Here is an 18044-nt window from a genome sequence, read left to right on the forward strand (position 1 = left end):
TAATGGATTGCATGCTATCTCTACAGAGAGTGAGCAAATTTGGCATATCTGGGACAATTTATACTCACAAGAGGACCACTAAATATGGGAGCAACTCCAATTTAATGCAAAGATTGTATTTGCAATTTGCCACTAAAATCTGGTAGCAATGACTTCATGGCAATCAGGGGTCCATCAGCAAGCAAGAGTCCAAAAGTGGCAGGCTAAAACCCAGAACCTCAATCCATGGCTGATTCCAAATGAGAGACTCCCTCTTGAGCACACAGAAGACTGAGTGACTTGGGAGGCACTGAACAGACTGCGCTCTGGCACCACAAGAGGCAGTCAACCTTAAGAAATTGGGCCACAAAGTGGGGTCCACGACATGCAAGTGTGGAGAAGTCCAAATCACAGATCACCTATTATAATGCAGTCTGAGCCCTGCCACGTGCACAATGGAGGACCTTCTTATAGCAACACCAGAGGCATTCTAAGTGGTCAGCTTCTGGCCAAAGGATATTTAATATAATGCAAAGTTTTCAAACTTTGAGGGGTTTTTTTGTTTGTTTTTCAAATACATTACAACTGTACCCTTTGTTCGCTCCAGATACAATAAATAAAAAGGGTCCATCATACATAGCTCTGAAGTGACCACATACGACCCACACGTTTTTAAAAAAACCCATTCTGATCTATATAGTAGTTCCAAGGCACTTGCCTTCCTGTTAAAGGCAACAACATCACTTCCGGTTTATAAGAGCATCTCTTATTGCTGACTGGCATTGAGAAAGCAGCAACAGTGGGTCCAGCTTATCCTGAAGGTTTAGTTCTGAGACCCACCCTAAACATAATAATAATAATAATACTTCATTTATACCCCGCTACCACCTCCCCAAGGGACTCGGTGCGACTTACATGAGGCCAAGCTCACAGTACATCAATAAACAAAAGCAATAACAAAACAATCAATACAATACAATTGATATAAATCACATAACATAAACCATAAACAGTTACACACAAGCATTTAAAAAACCTAGGGCCGGGCCAAATGTAATAGATTAAAATTAAAAAAAAATTATGCTGGGCATGAACAGGGTTTTTGAAGAGAGATGAGGGAATGCAGTCAATCCTAAATAAGTGATAAAGTGCATTTTGAGGGCATATTGCTGAGAATTTTCCTTATTCTGGGAAGGCACACTGGAACAACCACATTTTCAAGCTCCTCCTAAAGACTGCTAGATTTGGGGCGTGTCTGATGTCCTTTGGAAGTGAGTTCCAAAGTCAGGGGGTCACCACTGAGAAGGCCCTCTCCCTCGTCCCCACCAATTGCGCCTGCGAAAGAGGCGTGAGCGCGAGCAGGGCCTCTCCAGATGATCGAAGAGATCGTGTGGGTTTGTAAACAGAAATGCGGTCACGCAGGTAGGCGGGTCCCAAACCATTCAGGGCTTTTTAGGTAAGAACCTGCACCTTGAATAGGGACCGGAAAATGAACGGCAGACAATGGAGCTCCTTAAACAGGAGGGTTGACCGCTCCCTGTAAGTCGCACCAGTTAGTAACATGGCTGCTGCCCGTTGTACCAGTTGAAATTTCCGGGCCGTTTTCAAGGGCAGCCCCACGTAGAGTGCATTACAGTAATCCAATCTGGAGGTGACTAAGGCATGGACCACCCTGGCCAGATCCGACTTCATGAGGTACAGTCGCAGCTGGCGCACGAGTCTTAATTGTGCGAAAACCCTCCCGGCCACCGCCGACGCCTGAGCTTCAAGCGTGAGTGACGAGTCCAGGAGGACACCCAGACTGCAGACCTTTGACTTTAGAAATGCAATCACACCCTATATTATTAAAGGGCAGTGGCATGACCATGCCTCCCTTAATGTGTCTGCAGTCACATTGCCAGCATTTACTAACACAGGGCCTGATGATTCATGGTCACTGGATATTGTAGATGTAGGAGTTGCAGGTGTCTAGGCAAACTTGATCAATAGCTCAGACTTTTAAATGGTTATTACCCTCAGTAGGAAGAAAAACAGGCGAAACTGATGTGAAGAACTAAAGCGGTTTACAGAATAGTCTGGATGCTGAGCCTCAAACCTCTGTGGTTTATTAAGAAACCTGCTAGTTGAGTAATGCGTTGTCTAACAAAAGAGGGAAGTACAAAGTGCCAGCTGTGCCAAGCTAAGCAGCTTCACTCTCAATATGGATTTGAAACGTGGAAGCATTCATGTCAGAAGGCATCCCAAGTGACTAAGGGCTACTGCAAAGGAAAAATGGCATTTTTTTTGCTACAGCTGGGAAAAAACAACAACTTGGGACCCTCTGACTTGAGCTACTTGTGATACCACAGGTCTCCAACCTTTTCTAGACCATGAGAACATTTTGGAATGTTGAGAATATCCCAGGAGCACCCTTACAAAATGGCTGCCATGTGGGGCATCGTGACTCACAAAATGGCTGCCACAAGGGGCATTTGGCAGGTCAGAAATGTGATGTGAAGTTCTGTCCAGGCATCAAGAGGCAAAATTAATCAATAAAGAAAAACACACACACAAAAACAATTATTGTAAGCAGAGAAACCCTGGAATGTATATACTGAGTTTCAGGAGGGAAAGAGTTCTCACCATGGTCCTTGTTCTTGTACAACCATTTGTTGCCATCGTCTGTTAGCAGCTTGTCCTGCCCAAAGGCAGCATTCACGAAACCATTCACAAAGGAGGAGGCCAAGTTCATGCGGGCAGAATCCACCTGGGAGCCGCTGCCACCAAACCCTGAGAAGGAAGGCAGAAAAAGCAAGGTGAGTGCATCTTACATACTTACGTACTTACTTAGGTGATCCCTTGTTGTTCGACTAGGATAGTCTTCCAGGATCAGTGTGCTGGTGGGTCCGTAGGTGACTGTGGAGCCCTATCCTTGATCTGCATATTCTCCCACAGTGAGGGCATTGGTTTCCAGGTGGAAGGCGGTCTGGGTCGGGGTTGGCTTGATGCGACTTCCTCTTCGCACATTTCTCTCTTTCGCCCTCCATTCATGTCTCTTCAAATTCTGCAGCACTGCTGGTCACAGCTGACCTCCAGCTGGAGCGCTCAAGGACCAGGGCTTCCCAGTTCTCAGTGTCCATGCCATAGTTTTAAAGGTTGGCTTTGAGCCCATCTTTAAATCTCTTTTCCTGTCCACCAACATTCCATCTTCCGTTCTTGAGTTCGGAATAGAGCAACTGCTTTGGGAGACTGTAGTCGGGCATCCGGACAACGTGGCTGGTCCAGCGGAGTTGATGGTGGAGGACCATCGCTTCAGTGCTGGTGGTCTTTGCTTCTTCCTGCACGCTGACATTTGTCCACTTGTCTTCTCAAGAGATTTGCATGATTTTCCAGAGGCAGCACTGATGGAATCGTTCCAGGAGTTGCATGTGACGTCTGTAGACAGTCCACGTCTCACAGGCATAGAGCAGGGTTGGGAGGACAGTAGCTTTATAAACAAGCACCTTGGTTTCCCTACAGATGTCCCAGTCCTCAAACACTCTATGCTTCATTCGGAGAAATGCTGCACTCGCAGAGCTCAGGCGGTGTTGATTTTCAGTGTCAATGTTGACTTTTGTGGAGAGGTGGCTGCCAAGGGAGCAGAAATGGTCAACATTTTCTAATGTTACACCATTCAACTGTATTTCTGGCATTGGAGAGGGATTGGGTGGTGAGTGCATCACTGCTGATGCAAAGGGGAAGGACACTCAGGACTCACACTGAAACTAGCAGAACATTTTTTTTTCGTGACGGGAGTGACTTGAGAAACTGCAAGTCGCTTCTGGTGTGAGAGAGTTGGCCGTCTGCAAGGGCATTGCCCAGGGGAAGCCTGGATGTTTTACTATCCTGTGGGAGGCTTCTTTCATGTCCTTGCATGAAAAGCTGGAGCTGACAGATAGGAGCTCACCCTGATTTTTGAATCAGCAATCTGCCGGCACAAGGGTTTAACTCACTGTGCCACCAGTGGCTCCAGCAGAACATTCCTATACTTCCCCTTTTCATCCAAAATTATGTTTTCAAAAGCAGACTAGAAAAGTGTTTATACTGCAGCCAGAGTCTGCAGCCATTAAAACTGAACAGTTTTCTATACCAAGTCTTACTAGTTTATTAACAGAAGCAGGACAACTTTAACAGCAAGGAGACAGCAGCTGGTAATACATTGTGACCCCCCCCCCCCCCGCCATTATCCCAGATTTCATGAATCCACAGATTATAGTGAACCCCATTATTTTCAATGGCACAGAGGTTCTGCAAAGTGGGTGTCACTTTTACGGGAGGCTTCAAATGAGTAAAGAAAACCATGGATAAGTGAAAGTGATTCTGGATACAATTCATCATGTTCGATACCGGCATTAAACACCCTGGTCTCACATTATCAAAGATAAATTATGTAGTGAGGTAACTGCTTATTCAAATCCTTCTCCCATCCTACAGCAAGAGCAGCTTCCAAATTGAGATTGACTAGAGGGGTGAGTGGAGACCCAAAAGCAGTTTCCAATGCAGAATGAGTGACCTTTTTTGGGCAAGGAACTTTCTAGAACTCACATAAAAAGGTAAAGGAAGTTTCCCCTGATATTAAGCCTAGTTGTGTCTGACTTTAGAGGGTGGTGCTCGTCTCCATTTCGAAGCCGAAGAGCCGGTGTTGTCCATAGACACCTTCAAGGTCATGTGGCCAGCATCACTGCATGGAGCACCATTTACTCTACTGCTGAGGTGATATCTATTGATCTACTCACATTTCCATGTTTTCAAACTGCTAAGTTGGCAGAAGCTGGAGCTAGCAATTGGAGCTTACCTTGCTCCCTGGATTCAAACCGCCGACCTTTCTGTCAGCAAGTTCAGCAGCTCAGCAGTTTAATCCGCTATGCCACTGGGGACTCCCAGAACTCACATAGGCATATAGAAAAACAACCTACTAAAAGTGGACCATTTTGTATGATGAAGTATCAAAGGAGAGTACTTGGAGTCAGCATTTATATACACCACAAGTTTTGATTTGAGTATAACCCAGAATGGAGACAGCACCCAAAACCAGCATACACAGACCTCAAACTTCATTGCTTGAGCACTTACGATTGTTTTCTAGATGTGTTTTGTAAATATCATCTGGCACTTTGGGCTCCATGATGTCCAACTGAAAGAAAAAGAAGATATTAATGTATCTTGTCCTGTAGATGAGTTATTATACCAAGGAATTCCAGGCATACAAGGTACTCGTTTTGGTTGAGAGAACAAATACATATCTAGCTCTGGGGCATGTAACGTGCAAGCCTTTAGATGGTGTTGGACTTCAAGTGCCCCCAACACTAGTCACAATGCCAGTGGTAGGCTTGGGACAAGGCCAGTGCTTGTGAGCTGCAGCCCAACGAACATCTGAAACACAATACCCTCATTAATCTCTAAGCCAGTTCTTTTCTATGAGTGAGTGATCAGATACCAAGAGGGAACCCTAGCCCCTTTAGCACAAGTGCTTCAGACCAGCTCCCCACACTCCCGAAAAAACCCACTGGTTCCTTATGATTTTTTTTAAGGTAACAGTTCAAGGAAGATTGGATGATGGAGACTGTTGAATGGCCTAAGGGAGAAGTGGAAAAAGCTCAACGTCAAAATAAAGTGTATTCACCTCTCTGGCCAAAGCCAGAAAGTTGCTATTGAGCTGAACGTTGGACATGATTTCTGTGAGATCTTCATATTCCTCAACATCCTCACTCAGCTCCAGAAAGACCCCGTGGCGACCCAGCATGAAGGCCATTTGCTTCTGAACAACCCTGTAAAAACCAAACAAGAATCAGAGTGTGAGATTAATAGATTAAGTTGCATTGCTGTTTGTGTAGGACAGGATTAGTAGGGTTATGTGAGGTTGTAGTGGTTAGGATGATTGTTTTATATCATGTTTGTTAGTTGCTCTAGGTGTCTTTTTTATTCTTGCGGAAGTATTGTCTTTTTGTTTTATGAAATTTGTTTTTTGTATATGTCTGTTTTGGGTTTTTTTTTACTATTTAGAGTTGGAAGAGACTTTGTGGGCCATCCAGTCCAACCCTATACTTCCAAGAAGCAGGAAAATCACATTCAAAGCATCCCCAACAGATAGCCATCCAGCCTGTATTTAAAAGCCTCCAAAGAAGGAGCCTTCACCACACTCTGGGGTAGAAAGAGAGTTCCACTGCTGAACAGCTCTCACAGTTAGAAAGTTCTTTCTAATGTTCAGGTGGAATCTCCTTTCCTGTAGGTTGAAGCCATTGTTCTGCATACTAGTGTCCAGAGAAGAAAACAAGCTTGCTCCCTCCTCCCTATGACTTCCCCTCATATCTTGATCCATGGCCTTCATCATGTCTCCTCTCAGCCTTCTCTTCTGCAGGCTAGACATGCCCAACTTTTTAAGCCACTCCTCATAGGGCTTGTTCTCCAGACCCTTGATCATTTTATTCACTCTCCTCTGGACACATTCCAGCTTGTCACCATCTCCCTTAAACTGCACTGCCCAGAACTGGACACAATGTGATTCCAGGTGTGATCTGACCAAGGCAGAATAGAGGGGGACCATGACTTCCCAGGATCTAGGCACTATAATCCTATTGATGCAGGCCAAAATCCCATTGGCCTTTTTAGCTGCAGCATCTCATTCCTGGCTCATGTTCATCTTTCTGCCCATGAAGAGTCCAAGATCTTTTTTACACATACTATCAAGCCAGACGTCACACATTCTGTATCTTTGCTTTTAATTTTATCTGCCAAAGTGGAGTATTGTAACTTGATTGTACGTTTTTTTCTTTGAACAAAAATTGTGTTGTTGTTTTTTTTAAAAAGAATTAGAACAAGGCAGGTGCATTAGTAAACTTAATTCAAAGTTAATATCAAGGACCAGTTAAATGATTGGGATATGTTTGTTACAATTAAATCCTACTAATCCCAGTGGGTCCATTCCAAGCAGAACTAACATTAGATAGATCCCAGTACCAGAAAGTGGACATGTAATATTTCACAGCCTGAAGTCATAAGGCTTACAGGTAACTAATGTTTTCCTATCTGGAATGCCTTCCTATCTTTTAAGTCTTCAAAAATCCTGGAAGCCAGAAGCAGAGCAAGTTCTTAGCCACTAAAAGGCATTTAGAACCTTTTCTGAGCAGACCTTTAACTCTGGAAGACTCCCAACAGTAGATGCTGGGCTCAGTCCTTTAGGTTCTCCCACCTCCCTCTAGTTTGACCCAAAGAAAGGTCATTCAGTGAGCTTTGTGGCTCAGCAGAAATGTGAACCTGGATCTCTTTAGTGTGGAGAAATTACACTGTTTAGCTGGTAATACACCACCTGAAATCCACCTGGAAGTAGCAGCCAGCAATGAAAGGAACAAGGCATTGACATCTCCAGCCCATCCTCTGTTCAAATGTCAGCCAGCATGCCAATGACTTAAATCAAGAAACAGCTTCCTAAGATCTACAGCAGGGGTCCTCAAACTATGGCCCGGGGACAGGATACGGCCCTCCTAGATCATTTAACCAGCCCTCACTCAGGGTCAACCTAAGTCTGAAATTAGTTGAAAGCACACAACAACAACAACAACAACAATCCTATCTCATCAGCCAAAAGCAGTCCCACACTTCCCATTAAAATACTAATAAGTTTATATTTGTTAAAGTTGTTCTTAATTTTAATTGTTGTATTGTTTTTAAGTGTTTTTTGCACAACAAATAAGATATGTGCAGTGTGCATAGGAATTCATTCATGGGGGTTTTTTTTCAAATTATAATCCAGCCCTCCAACAGCTTGAGAGACTGTGACCTGGCCCTCTGCTTAAAAAGTCTGACGACCCCTGATCTACAGAGATACTCGCAGGAACACCTCATCAAGCAAGATTCTAAAAGTGGCAGGCTAAAACCCGGAACCTCAATCAGTGGCTGAGACTAAATGAGAAACTCCCTCCTAGTCACAGAGAAGAGTGGATGACCTGGAAGGTGCTGAGCATGCTGCACTCTGGCACCACAAGATGCAGAGTTAACTTTAAGAAATGGGGCCACAAAGTGGAGTCCACGCCATGCGAGTGCGGAGAAGAGCAAACCACAGACCACTTACTACAATGCGGTCTGAGCCCTGCCACATGCACAATGGAGGACCTTCTCACAGCGACACCAGAGGCACTCTAAGTGGCCAACTTCTGGCTAAAGGGCATTGAGCATACTGCCAAGTTCTTTTTAACTTTGTTTGTGTTTTTAAATGCATTTTAACTGTATGCTCAACTCGCTTCTGACACAATAAATAAATAAGTCTTGAGCTCTCTTAACTTTTTTTTTCTTTTTCTATTTCTATTAAACAATTTCTCCTGTCTCTGCTCACACACTTTGAGATGTGGAACAACACCAAACAAATATGAAGTGTGGGCAGTGATCAAGTTAAGACCAGCAGACAGGTCTTAAGAGGATTCCTCTCCCTGGCAGATGAAGTGAATTAAAAATACAAAAAACCCCTTCACTACATCTTTCTAATCACTGAAAACTTCTCTTCTCCAGTTGCATGTCCCCACCCATCCATAATTCTGTGTTCAGGACTTTCTACAGTACAGTAAACAAGACTGATACATACACATCTTTGCAGGAGATGAAGATGTTCTCAGCCAATTCCATGTCATTCAGCATAAGAGCTAGGCGTAGAGCTTCTGGGTAGCGGTTGAACTTGCGGAAGATGCTGAGAGCACAGCGGAGGAGGGCTGAATTCTCAGGTTCAGGAACATAGCTGACACAGCTTCAGGGAAAGAGGAAGAAAGATGGAAGAAAATGAAGGTCAATAGCTACCAAAGCTGAGGGAATCCAGTGGTGGTAACTTAGCGTGTGACAAGAAAGGAGGCAAGCATATGTACAAGTTCATATACAAAAAATACTGCAGATCAAATTTGACTTAAAACCTGAATACTATCTATTAAATTTAATGGAAATTGATTTAGGGAAAAATAACGACAAGCTATTATATTACATGACGACGGCCACAAGAACAATCCTGGCAAGCAGATGGAAAGACAAAGAGCCCCCGACCTTTGAAACATGGATCGCTAAAATAAGGGAGTTTATGGACATGGACTCCTTGGCGAATATGCTGTATGACCAAAATAGAAAGAATAAGATTGATTAGCAACCACCGAGAATATATCTTAAGGAAAAGAAAATAACACAGATGGAGTAAAAGAAAAAAAAGGAGGAAATAGAAGGAAGGTGATTACAAAACAAAAAAATATAAAGAAACACTTTTTTAAATTTACCCCTGCGAACTGATACATACATCACCACCCTATCCCACTGAATATTTGTACTTCCCCCTCAACTCCACTCTTTTCCTCTTTTTCTTTTCCTTCTTTTCCCCCCTTTTCTCTTCTACTACTTTTCACAATTGTTAAAAGGAAAAAAAACTCACAATAAAGATTATTTAAAAAAAGAAAGAAAAAAGGAGGCAAGCACTACACTGGGTTGTGAGAGTTTTTCAAGCTGTATTTATTTTATTTTTTATCAATTTACCCTATTTATATTCCGCCTTTCTCTACCCCGAAGGGGACTCAAGGTGGCTTACATATAGGCAATAATTCAATGCCTTAAAACACATACAATTCCAGTAACATTAAAATTAAATTTAAATTAATACAGATTAAGCATTTAAACGTTTAAAAATATGACATTCTATAATCACACTAGTCAGACTTGTAGTCTAAAGACATTTCGTAGTTATTGTGCATATTCCAAATCTGTTATTGCACTGCTCTATTATTCGAAAGCCTAATCCCAAAGCCAGGTTTTTATTTTCCTTCACTCTTTTTATTTTTTTTACTTCAGCTACCAAAATCCCAGTCAGTTTACCAGTTGTTAGGAATTGAGGGAGCTGAAGTCCAAAACATCCGAAGGAGCACAGTTAGAGAAGCACTGCCTTAAGCTTTCTAAGATTTTTTAAAAAAGAATAACTGAACAATGCTCTCTAATATCTGGTATAAGAAACTCTCCATAAGAAAACACTTTGAATTATATGATTTGCTGTTTTAAAAAATTAACACAGTCATTCGTCCACATTCACTGGGGTGAAAAGCTCTGGATCCCTGTAAAAGTGAGAAAAAAGCAAAACAAAAAACAAAAAAAAACAATAACAAAACAAAACACCCCCCCCCAAAAAAAACCCCCAGCTTCCAGAATAAATTGGTCATAGTTACGCTAGAGGAACTAGAGATAACGTTATAATCAAATCCACAAAACTTAAACCCACAAATGTGGAGGACTGACAATACAACAAACTGTTATCCACCTCCCCAAATGAAGTTATTCCAAGTGCTATTTGTTGTGTTTTGTACATCTGAAAGCAGTCAGAAGAAACTGGTTCTGGATTCTCTTATTTTCAGCCCAAGCCCATGGGCGCAGTGGGTTAAACTCTTGTGCCAGCAGGACTGAAGACCGACAGGTCGCAGGTTCGAATCCGGGGAGAGGCAGATGAGCTCCCTCTATCAGCTCCAGCTCCTCATGCGGGGACATGAGAGAAGCCCCCCACAAGGATGATAAAAACATCAAATCATCCGGGTGTCCCCTGGGCAACGTCCTTGCAGACGGCAAATTCTCTCACACCAGAAGCGATTTGCAGTTTCTCAAGTCACTCCTGACACTACAAAAAAAAAAAAAAAAAGCCCAAGGCCATGCCCTGCTCTCAAAAGCTATTCAGTTCTTACACACAGACACACAATCTGTCTTATCATAACTGACCCACCTAGTCAGGTAGAGGCAGACTTTCGCATAGGCATTGTCATCAATATATTCCTCCAGCATGTCCATCTGTTCAATCTCCATGAGCAAATCACAGGCTTCATGTTCGGCATTGTGGGCCATGTTGTACGGCACGATCTCCTTTACAAGGGTTAGCAGTGTGTCCTTCTGGGTCTTGTCAGCCTCATCAATTTCCTGCCACTCCTTGGCAACTTCACCAGCTAGATGCCTGTGGAGACAGAGAAAGAAAGGTGCATTGAAAAAGAAGGAAGACATCAAAGAATCAGAATACTGAAGAGCTGGAAGAAATCGAGAGACTAATTTAATCCAACCTGCTATATTATTCTCAACTAAAGGATTCCCAACAAAAGCTCACCAAACAAAGTTTTGCTTATTATTTTACTGGGCAGAATTATAACCTTATAGCTGAATTGCGCATGAACTAAAATATAACAAAATACAATAGCCAATGATGAAATAACAATAATGAACCACTGAGTTCTAAGCATGCTGCCTTGACTTCCTCAGAGAAACATGGAATGAAAGTTACTTTAAAAACTGTCAAAGAAATTCACTCTAGAGTTTTAGCTGGTTTTGCCTCTTCATTCCCTACTTACCTAACATATTCATGGCCCCATGAGGCCAAGGGTTCCTGGGATCCCACCAGCCGGTATTTCAGACACTCCCGTTCTCCACTCATCGTCATGGCCAGAACAGAGATTATGTCAGCTGAAAATCGCTGCAAGCAGAAAAGGAATGATTAGAGATGCACATCTCATATGAAACTATTGCACATGAAAGACAGCTTGAGTAGTGTCTTTCACATATCTGAATGCAAGTGAGAAGCCACACAGTGTTCTGGTATGTAGCATTGCACTCTCCTAACCATTCAGAATTAGCACTCCTTTAAGATGAAAAGGGAAAGACATGGCATGTTCATCAAGATAGGTCATCTCTTTCCACGGAACCAAGATAAAAATGCCCTGCACTAAACAAACAACCAAGCACTCTATTGGTTCCTAGCTTTGAAATCCACACTAGGTATGTATTTTAGGGATGCAAATAGGATTTGAATGTATTCCACTGTTTATTTAAAAAATTTCAATGTTTAATCCTATTTTAATGGTTGCATGTTTTTAGGTTCTAATTTATATACTGTACTGTTTTCAATGCTAGCCATTTTGGGCCTCTTTTTAGAGATATAAAGCAAGAGAGAGATAATCTATATAAATAAAAATGCAATGTTCGTTTGTGGGATTAACATAACTCAAAAACCACTGGACGAATTGCCGCAAAATTTGGCCACAAGACACCTACTAATCCAAGGAGTGACCATCACTCAAAAAAATAGATTTTGCCATTTGGGAGGTGTAGTTGCTGGGATTTATAGTTCACCTACAATCAAAGAGAATTCTGAACTCCACCAATGATGGAATTGAACCAAATGTGGCATACAGGACTCCCTTGACCAACAGAAAATACTGGAAGGGTTTGGTGGGCATTGATCTTGAGTTTGGGAGTTGTAGTACACCTACACCCAGAGAGCATTGTGGACTCAAACAATGATGCATCTGGACCAAACTTGGCACGAGTATTCCATATGCCCAAATGTGAACAAGGATGGAGTTTAGGGGAAATAGACCTTGATAATTGGTAGTTGTTGTTACTGGGATTTATAGTTCACCTACAATCAAAGAGCATTCTGAACCCCACCAATGACAGAATTGGGGCAAACCTCCCACACAGAACCCCCATGACCAACAGAAAATACTTAAAGCCATCCAGTCCAACTCCCTTCATCAGGGCAAGAAAACATAATCAAAGCCCTCCTGACAAAGAGCCTTCCAGCTATATATGATTCACACACCGAGAAATATAGTATCATAGATTTGAAAGGGACCCCTAAAGAAGGACAATTATAAATTGCATTTTCCAGATTAGGCAAACCAAACAATCTCCACATAAGCACTGACGAAGAAACAGCAAGAAATACTGTTTACCCACAAGCATAAAGAACTTACATATATTAAAAACCAACACTTTCTAGTTACTTTATTTTCCAGATCACCAAACTGGGCCACAGCAATGCGTGGCAGGGGATGGCTAGTAGCAATAATAATAATAATAATAATAATAATAATAATAATAATAATAGAAGAAGAATTCCCATTTCTTTGATCAATAGAATTTGACCCACTTGCAACCTATGTTTCCTCCAGTGCAACTAAGACAGATGAAAACCACGCCAAGAAAACAACACCTATTGCTTTCTGTGGCTAGATCAGAATACATACCTTATTTTCCCCTGCAGCCATGTTTTCGTAGATCTCTTTCAATTTGCCATAATGTGGTCGTAGAAACTTCAGGGGCTTGGGCACAGAGGTCATGGAAGTCGTGGAAGAGCGAATCTGCCTGCGCAGCTCCTCCAGGGCAGGCCGATAGAGAGAGGTATCCTGCTCCTGCAAGCACATTAGCTGCCGTCAGGGGAAACAACTCCTGCTTTCAAATCCCCCACCAACTACAGTAAAGTTACTCTATAATGTGTTAGGTAATGCACACCTTTGCAATTAGAAAACTGCTTAGAGTGTCAAACAGAAAAAGAATTTCTTGTAGATCTCACTGTACACTGTAATCATGAACCTACTCAAACACTTATGTCTACAAGACATCCTTTACCTGTTATCAGCACAGCTACAACATTCCATATGCACCCAGATATTTAATAACAACAATAATAATAATAAACTTTATTTACACCCCACCACCATCTCCCCAAAGGGGACTTGGGGCAGCTTACATGAGGCCAAACCCAGAAGTGCATTACAATACAGTAACATGAAAAGCATAAAGCAAACATCAGAATAAAATTTAAGAATCTGCACATTCATGTCTGTTCTACGAAGGTAGAGAAGCATTTTAGAACTGTGAAACCTGTGACCCTCCAAACATGGGGGACTATTACTACCATGATCTCCCATTCTGTCTTGGCTACAAAAGACAAAGGGGGTTAATGGGAAGAACAACAACATGTGGAGGGCACAATCTCACCCATCCCTGTTCAATAGTTTCATCCTTGGAAAAACCATACGGAAACATCATACTCTGCTGTTAAGATGTCCACAGGCTCCTGGTGGAACTTGAAACTTACCCCCAAGCGCTCCACAAGCATTTCCAACTCATCCTGTAGTTGCTTATCTTCTTCAGACTATATGGAATGAAGAGAAGAGAGATGAAAATGTAAGCTGTTAGAAAATTTAATTACTCAAAAAGCCACAATCCTCCAACTTCATCTCTTGACTGTTCTGGACTGCAGCGGCAGTAAAATACTAAGAGTTATAGAGAACCAAGAGATCTCTTTCTTCAGAAAAACAGAAGTATTTACTGGAAATCATGCACATCTCTTTATTGAGCCAAAGGGGATAGCAGTAGATTTGCAATGTCAAAATGCACCAGGCAGATGAAGACTACAAACATCCAAAGTAAATTCAAATACATCCAGTAAATGAATCAAGACAAGAACACAGAGGAAATCTAGTTTAAGAGTTACACTGACTTTTTAATTTCATTTGCAAACTTGACACTTTTTGCTCTCGAAGTGTCTTCCAATTTTATGATTTTGTTAAAGCTTTACTCAAAATGTCAGAATTGAAATCCAGACATACTTTGTACCTTTGTAGTTGTCTCCTACTGTCCTAAATACTTAGACTCGTAGGTAGATAGGTGTTATTTCAGGGGAAATTTAAACAAGGCCCCCATTTCACAAACACTTCTGTATCTATTCAGGAAGCAGAGATCGGAGACGTACTTTTCACAGAGGATTGCACTGAAAATGCTATGTATTTTTAAGTGATCTGTGCTGATTTTCAGATGGAGAGGATTCCATCTAAGGCAGACAAAGCACCAGTTCTCACTCTTTCCCCATCCCTTTTTTCCACAAAAAGGAAGCAATGCTAGAACAATTTTCACTTTACTCCTATGATAAACAACCAAGAAATTAGCAGACATTGGCCTGCAACAAATTGGGAGCCTAAATGAATTAATAGAAATTTCCTTAACTTATTAACTCAATGGGAGACTCAACCTGGGACTAATTTTTATTTATTTATTTATTTACGACATTTATATGCCGCTCTTCTCACCCTGAAGGGGACTCAGAGTGGCTTACAAGTAATATATAAATATAACATATTATTACCATAGCATAATATTAGTATATTAGTATTATATATTACTATATTGTACTATGTCATTATACTGTACTATTATACTGTATTATTATTAGTAAATGGAGCCCCCGGTGGCGCAGTGGGTTAAACCCCTGTGCCGGCAGGACTGAAGACCGACAGGTCGCAGGTTCGAATCCGGGGAGAGCGTGGATGATCTCCCTCTATCAGCTCCAGCTCCTCATGCGGGGACATGAGAGAAGCCTCTCACAAGGATGGTAAAACATTAAAAAAAAAAACAACCATCCAGGCATCCCCTGGGCAACGTCCTTGCGGACGGCCAATTCTGTCACACCAGAAGCGACTTGCAATTTCTCAAGTCGCTCCTGACACGACAAAAAAAGAAAAAAGTATTAGTATTATATATTATTATATTGTACTATAACATTACACTGTAATATTATTAGTAATATTACATGTAATATAAAATATATAATTATAATATCATATTATTAGTAGTATTATATTGTATTTAGGGCATTGGAGATCATATTTAACTTCCCGTTATGTTCTTGCTCCCAGCAGTATGCTATGAAGCTACTTCTTGTCATCAATGAGAGTATGTTAACTTTTCAGCACCTTAGAGCTTTGCTGTTACTGTTGTGTACCTTCACATCTTTGGTAACTTACGGTATCACTGGGTTATCCTGGAAAGACAGTGGGCCATCCCTATCCACAGACTCTATCTCAGGCATGGGCTAATTTGGGCCTTCCAGGGGTTTTGGACTCCAACTCCCACAATTCCTAACAGCCGGTAGGCTGTTAGGAATTGTGGGAGTTGGAGTCCAAAACCCCTGGAAGGCCCAAATTAGGCCATGCCTGAGATAGAGTCTGCTTTAATTCTAAATGCATCCCTGGAAGGGATATGGTTTGACAAGGACCCAATTCCCAAACACTTGGCCTTTAGAGCAACTGCATGGGGTGTGATTGACAGCTGAGGAACCCTGAGTTCCCCCAATCAAGGGGGGCGTTGCCATGGCGACGGCGGCCCTCCTCCTGCGGCCTAGTAGTGACTCAGCTCGCCTGCCTGCCTCCCTCTCTTTCTCCCTCGGGCTCCTCACCAGCTCCTGCTCCTTGTCCGCCACAATCGCATTGGGGTCCTTCTTGTCCCGACTCCACGGCCCCGGCGTCTTCTCGTCTCCAGGCCCCGGGCCTGAACCGCTCGGCTGAGCCCGCCTCTGACTGCCGCCGCCGTCCTCCATCGCTTCCTCTCAGAGAATGACACGGCTCTGATCTGCGCAGGCGCGAGATCGGAGGCGTGGCCTAATCGAACCAATCCACGAGGAGAGCACGCGAGCGGCGTTCTACGCGCCAAAGGGGCGGGGCTTAAAGAGTCGTCGCGGTCCAATTAGAGAAAGGCCCGCCTCCGCCAGGCTACTGAACTCCAACTCCCAGAATTCCTAACGGTTGCCCTAGCTGGGAAAGACTTCTGGGAATTGGAGTCCGCTAACCTGGCAAAAGCAAAGAATGGGAATTTCTGCTTGAAAGCTTCTAAGGAAGGAAACTCCACCGGACTCCGAGGCAGAGAGTTCCATTGTTGAACAGCTCGTACAGTCAGCAAGTTCTTTATGTTCAGATAGATCTCCCATTGAGTTATAAGAAGTTAAAGAAGTACTCCTGACAGATGGCCACCCAGATTCTGCTTAAAAGCTTCTAAGGAAGGAAACTCCAGCGGACTCCGAGGCAGAGAGTTCCACTGTTGAACAGCTCGTACAGTCAGCAAGTTCTTTATGTTCAGATAGATCTCCCATTGAGTTATAAGAAGTTAAAGAAGTACTCCTGGCAGATGGCCACCCAGATTCTGCTTAAAAGCTTCTAAGGAAGGAAACTCCACCGGACTCCGAGGCAGAGAGTTCCACTGTTGAACAGCTCGTACAGTCAGCAAGTTCTTTATGTTCAGATAGATCTCCCATTGAGTTATAAGAAGTTAAAGAAGTACTCCTGACAGATGGCCACCCAGATTCTGCTTAAAAGCTTCTAAGGAAGGAAACTCCACCGGACTCCGAGGCAGAGAGTTCCACTGTTGAACAGCTCGTACAGTCAGCAAGTTCTTTATGTTCAGATAGATCTCCCATTGAGTTATAAGAAGTTAAAGAAGTACTCCTGACAGATGGCCACCCAGATTCTGCTTAAAAGCTTCTAAGGAAGGAAACTCCAGCGGACTCCGAGGCAGAGAGTTCCACTGTTGAACAGCTCGTACAGTCAGCAAGTTCTTTATGTTCAGATAGATCTCCCATTGAGTTATAAGAAGTTAAAGAAGTACTCCTGACAGATGGCCACCCAGATTCTGCTTAAAAGCTTCTAAGGAAGGAAACTCCACCGGACTCCGAGGCAGAGAGTTCCACTGTTGAACAGCTCGTACAGTCAGCAAGTTCTTTATGTTCAGATAGATCTCCCATTGAGTTATAAGAAGTTAAAGAAGTACTCCTGACAGATGGCCACCCAGATTCTGCTTAAAAGCTTCTAAGGAAGGAAACTCCACCGGACTCCAAGGCAGAGAGTTCCACTGTTGAACAGCTCGTACAGTCAGCAAGTTCTTTATGTTCAGATAGATCTCCCATTGAGTTATAAGAAGTTAAAGAAGTACTCCTGACAGATGGCCACTCAGATTCTGCTTAAAAGCTTCTAAGGAAGGAAACTCCACCGGACTCCGAGGCAGAGAGTTCCACGGTTGAACAGCTCGTACAGTCAGCAAGTTCTTTATGTTCCGGCTGTTAGGAATTGTGGGAGTTGAAGTCCAAAACACCTGGAGGGAGGGCCCAAGTTGGCCCATGCCTGATTTATAAGGCCTTTGACCATGCTGGCTCTTTATTATTTGTTATTATTTTATTTGGAATTTTGTTGAGTTCCAGGGTCAGAGAAGCAGATGTGTTTTTGCTCCATCAATGAGAGCACTACATGTGACAAAGATCTTGGGGTCAATGGGATTTTGGCCGGCATCAATAGGAGTCTAGTGTCTAGATCCAGGGAAGTCATGCTCCCCATGCTCTATTCTGCCTTGGTCAGACCACATCTGGAATCACCTTGTGTCCAGTTCTGGGCACCGCAATTGAAGAGAGATGTTTTTTGATTAATCATCTTTATTTCTACCATTTTCAAATTATA

At 42.7% G+C, this 18044-nt stretch overlaps 1 protein-coding gene across 1 annotated transcript in view; it reads right to left on the reverse strand.

Annotated features, from left to right (window-relative positions):
• Positions 1–16175, reverse strand: part of PSMD2 (proteasome 26S subunit ubiquitin receptor, non-ATPase 2) — a 40316-nt gene extending 24141 nt beyond the window's left edge. Inside the window, exons 1-9 of the mRNA XM_060767390.2 lie at positions 16001–16175; positions 13865–13921; positions 13011–13175; positions 11334–11455; positions 10721–10945; positions 8573–8731; positions 5621–5765; positions 5071–5131; positions 2602–2748 (exon numbers count right to left, since the gene is read on the reverse strand). Of these exons, the coding sequence (XP_060623373.2) occupies positions 2602–2748; positions 5071–5131; positions 5621–5765; positions 8573–8731; positions 10721–10945; positions 11334–11455; positions 13011–13175; positions 13865–13921; positions 16001–16141 (1222 nt within the window). The 5' untranslated portion in view covers positions 16142–16175. The remainder of the gene's footprint in view (positions 1–2601; positions 2749–5070; positions 5132–5620; positions 5766–8572; positions 8732–10720; positions 10946–11333; positions 11456–13010; positions 13176–13864; positions 13922–16000) is intronic.
• Positions 16176–18044: the final 1869 nt, after the last annotated feature.

The sequence above is a fragment of the Anolis sagrei genome, chromosome 3 (genome assembly GCF_037176765.1).
Source record: "Anolis sagrei isolate rAnoSag1 chromosome 3, rAnoSag1.mat, whole genome shotgun sequence".
In the NCBI taxonomy this organism is placed as follows: Eukaryota; Metazoa; Chordata; class Lepidosauria; order Squamata; family Dactyloidae; genus Anolis; species Anolis sagrei.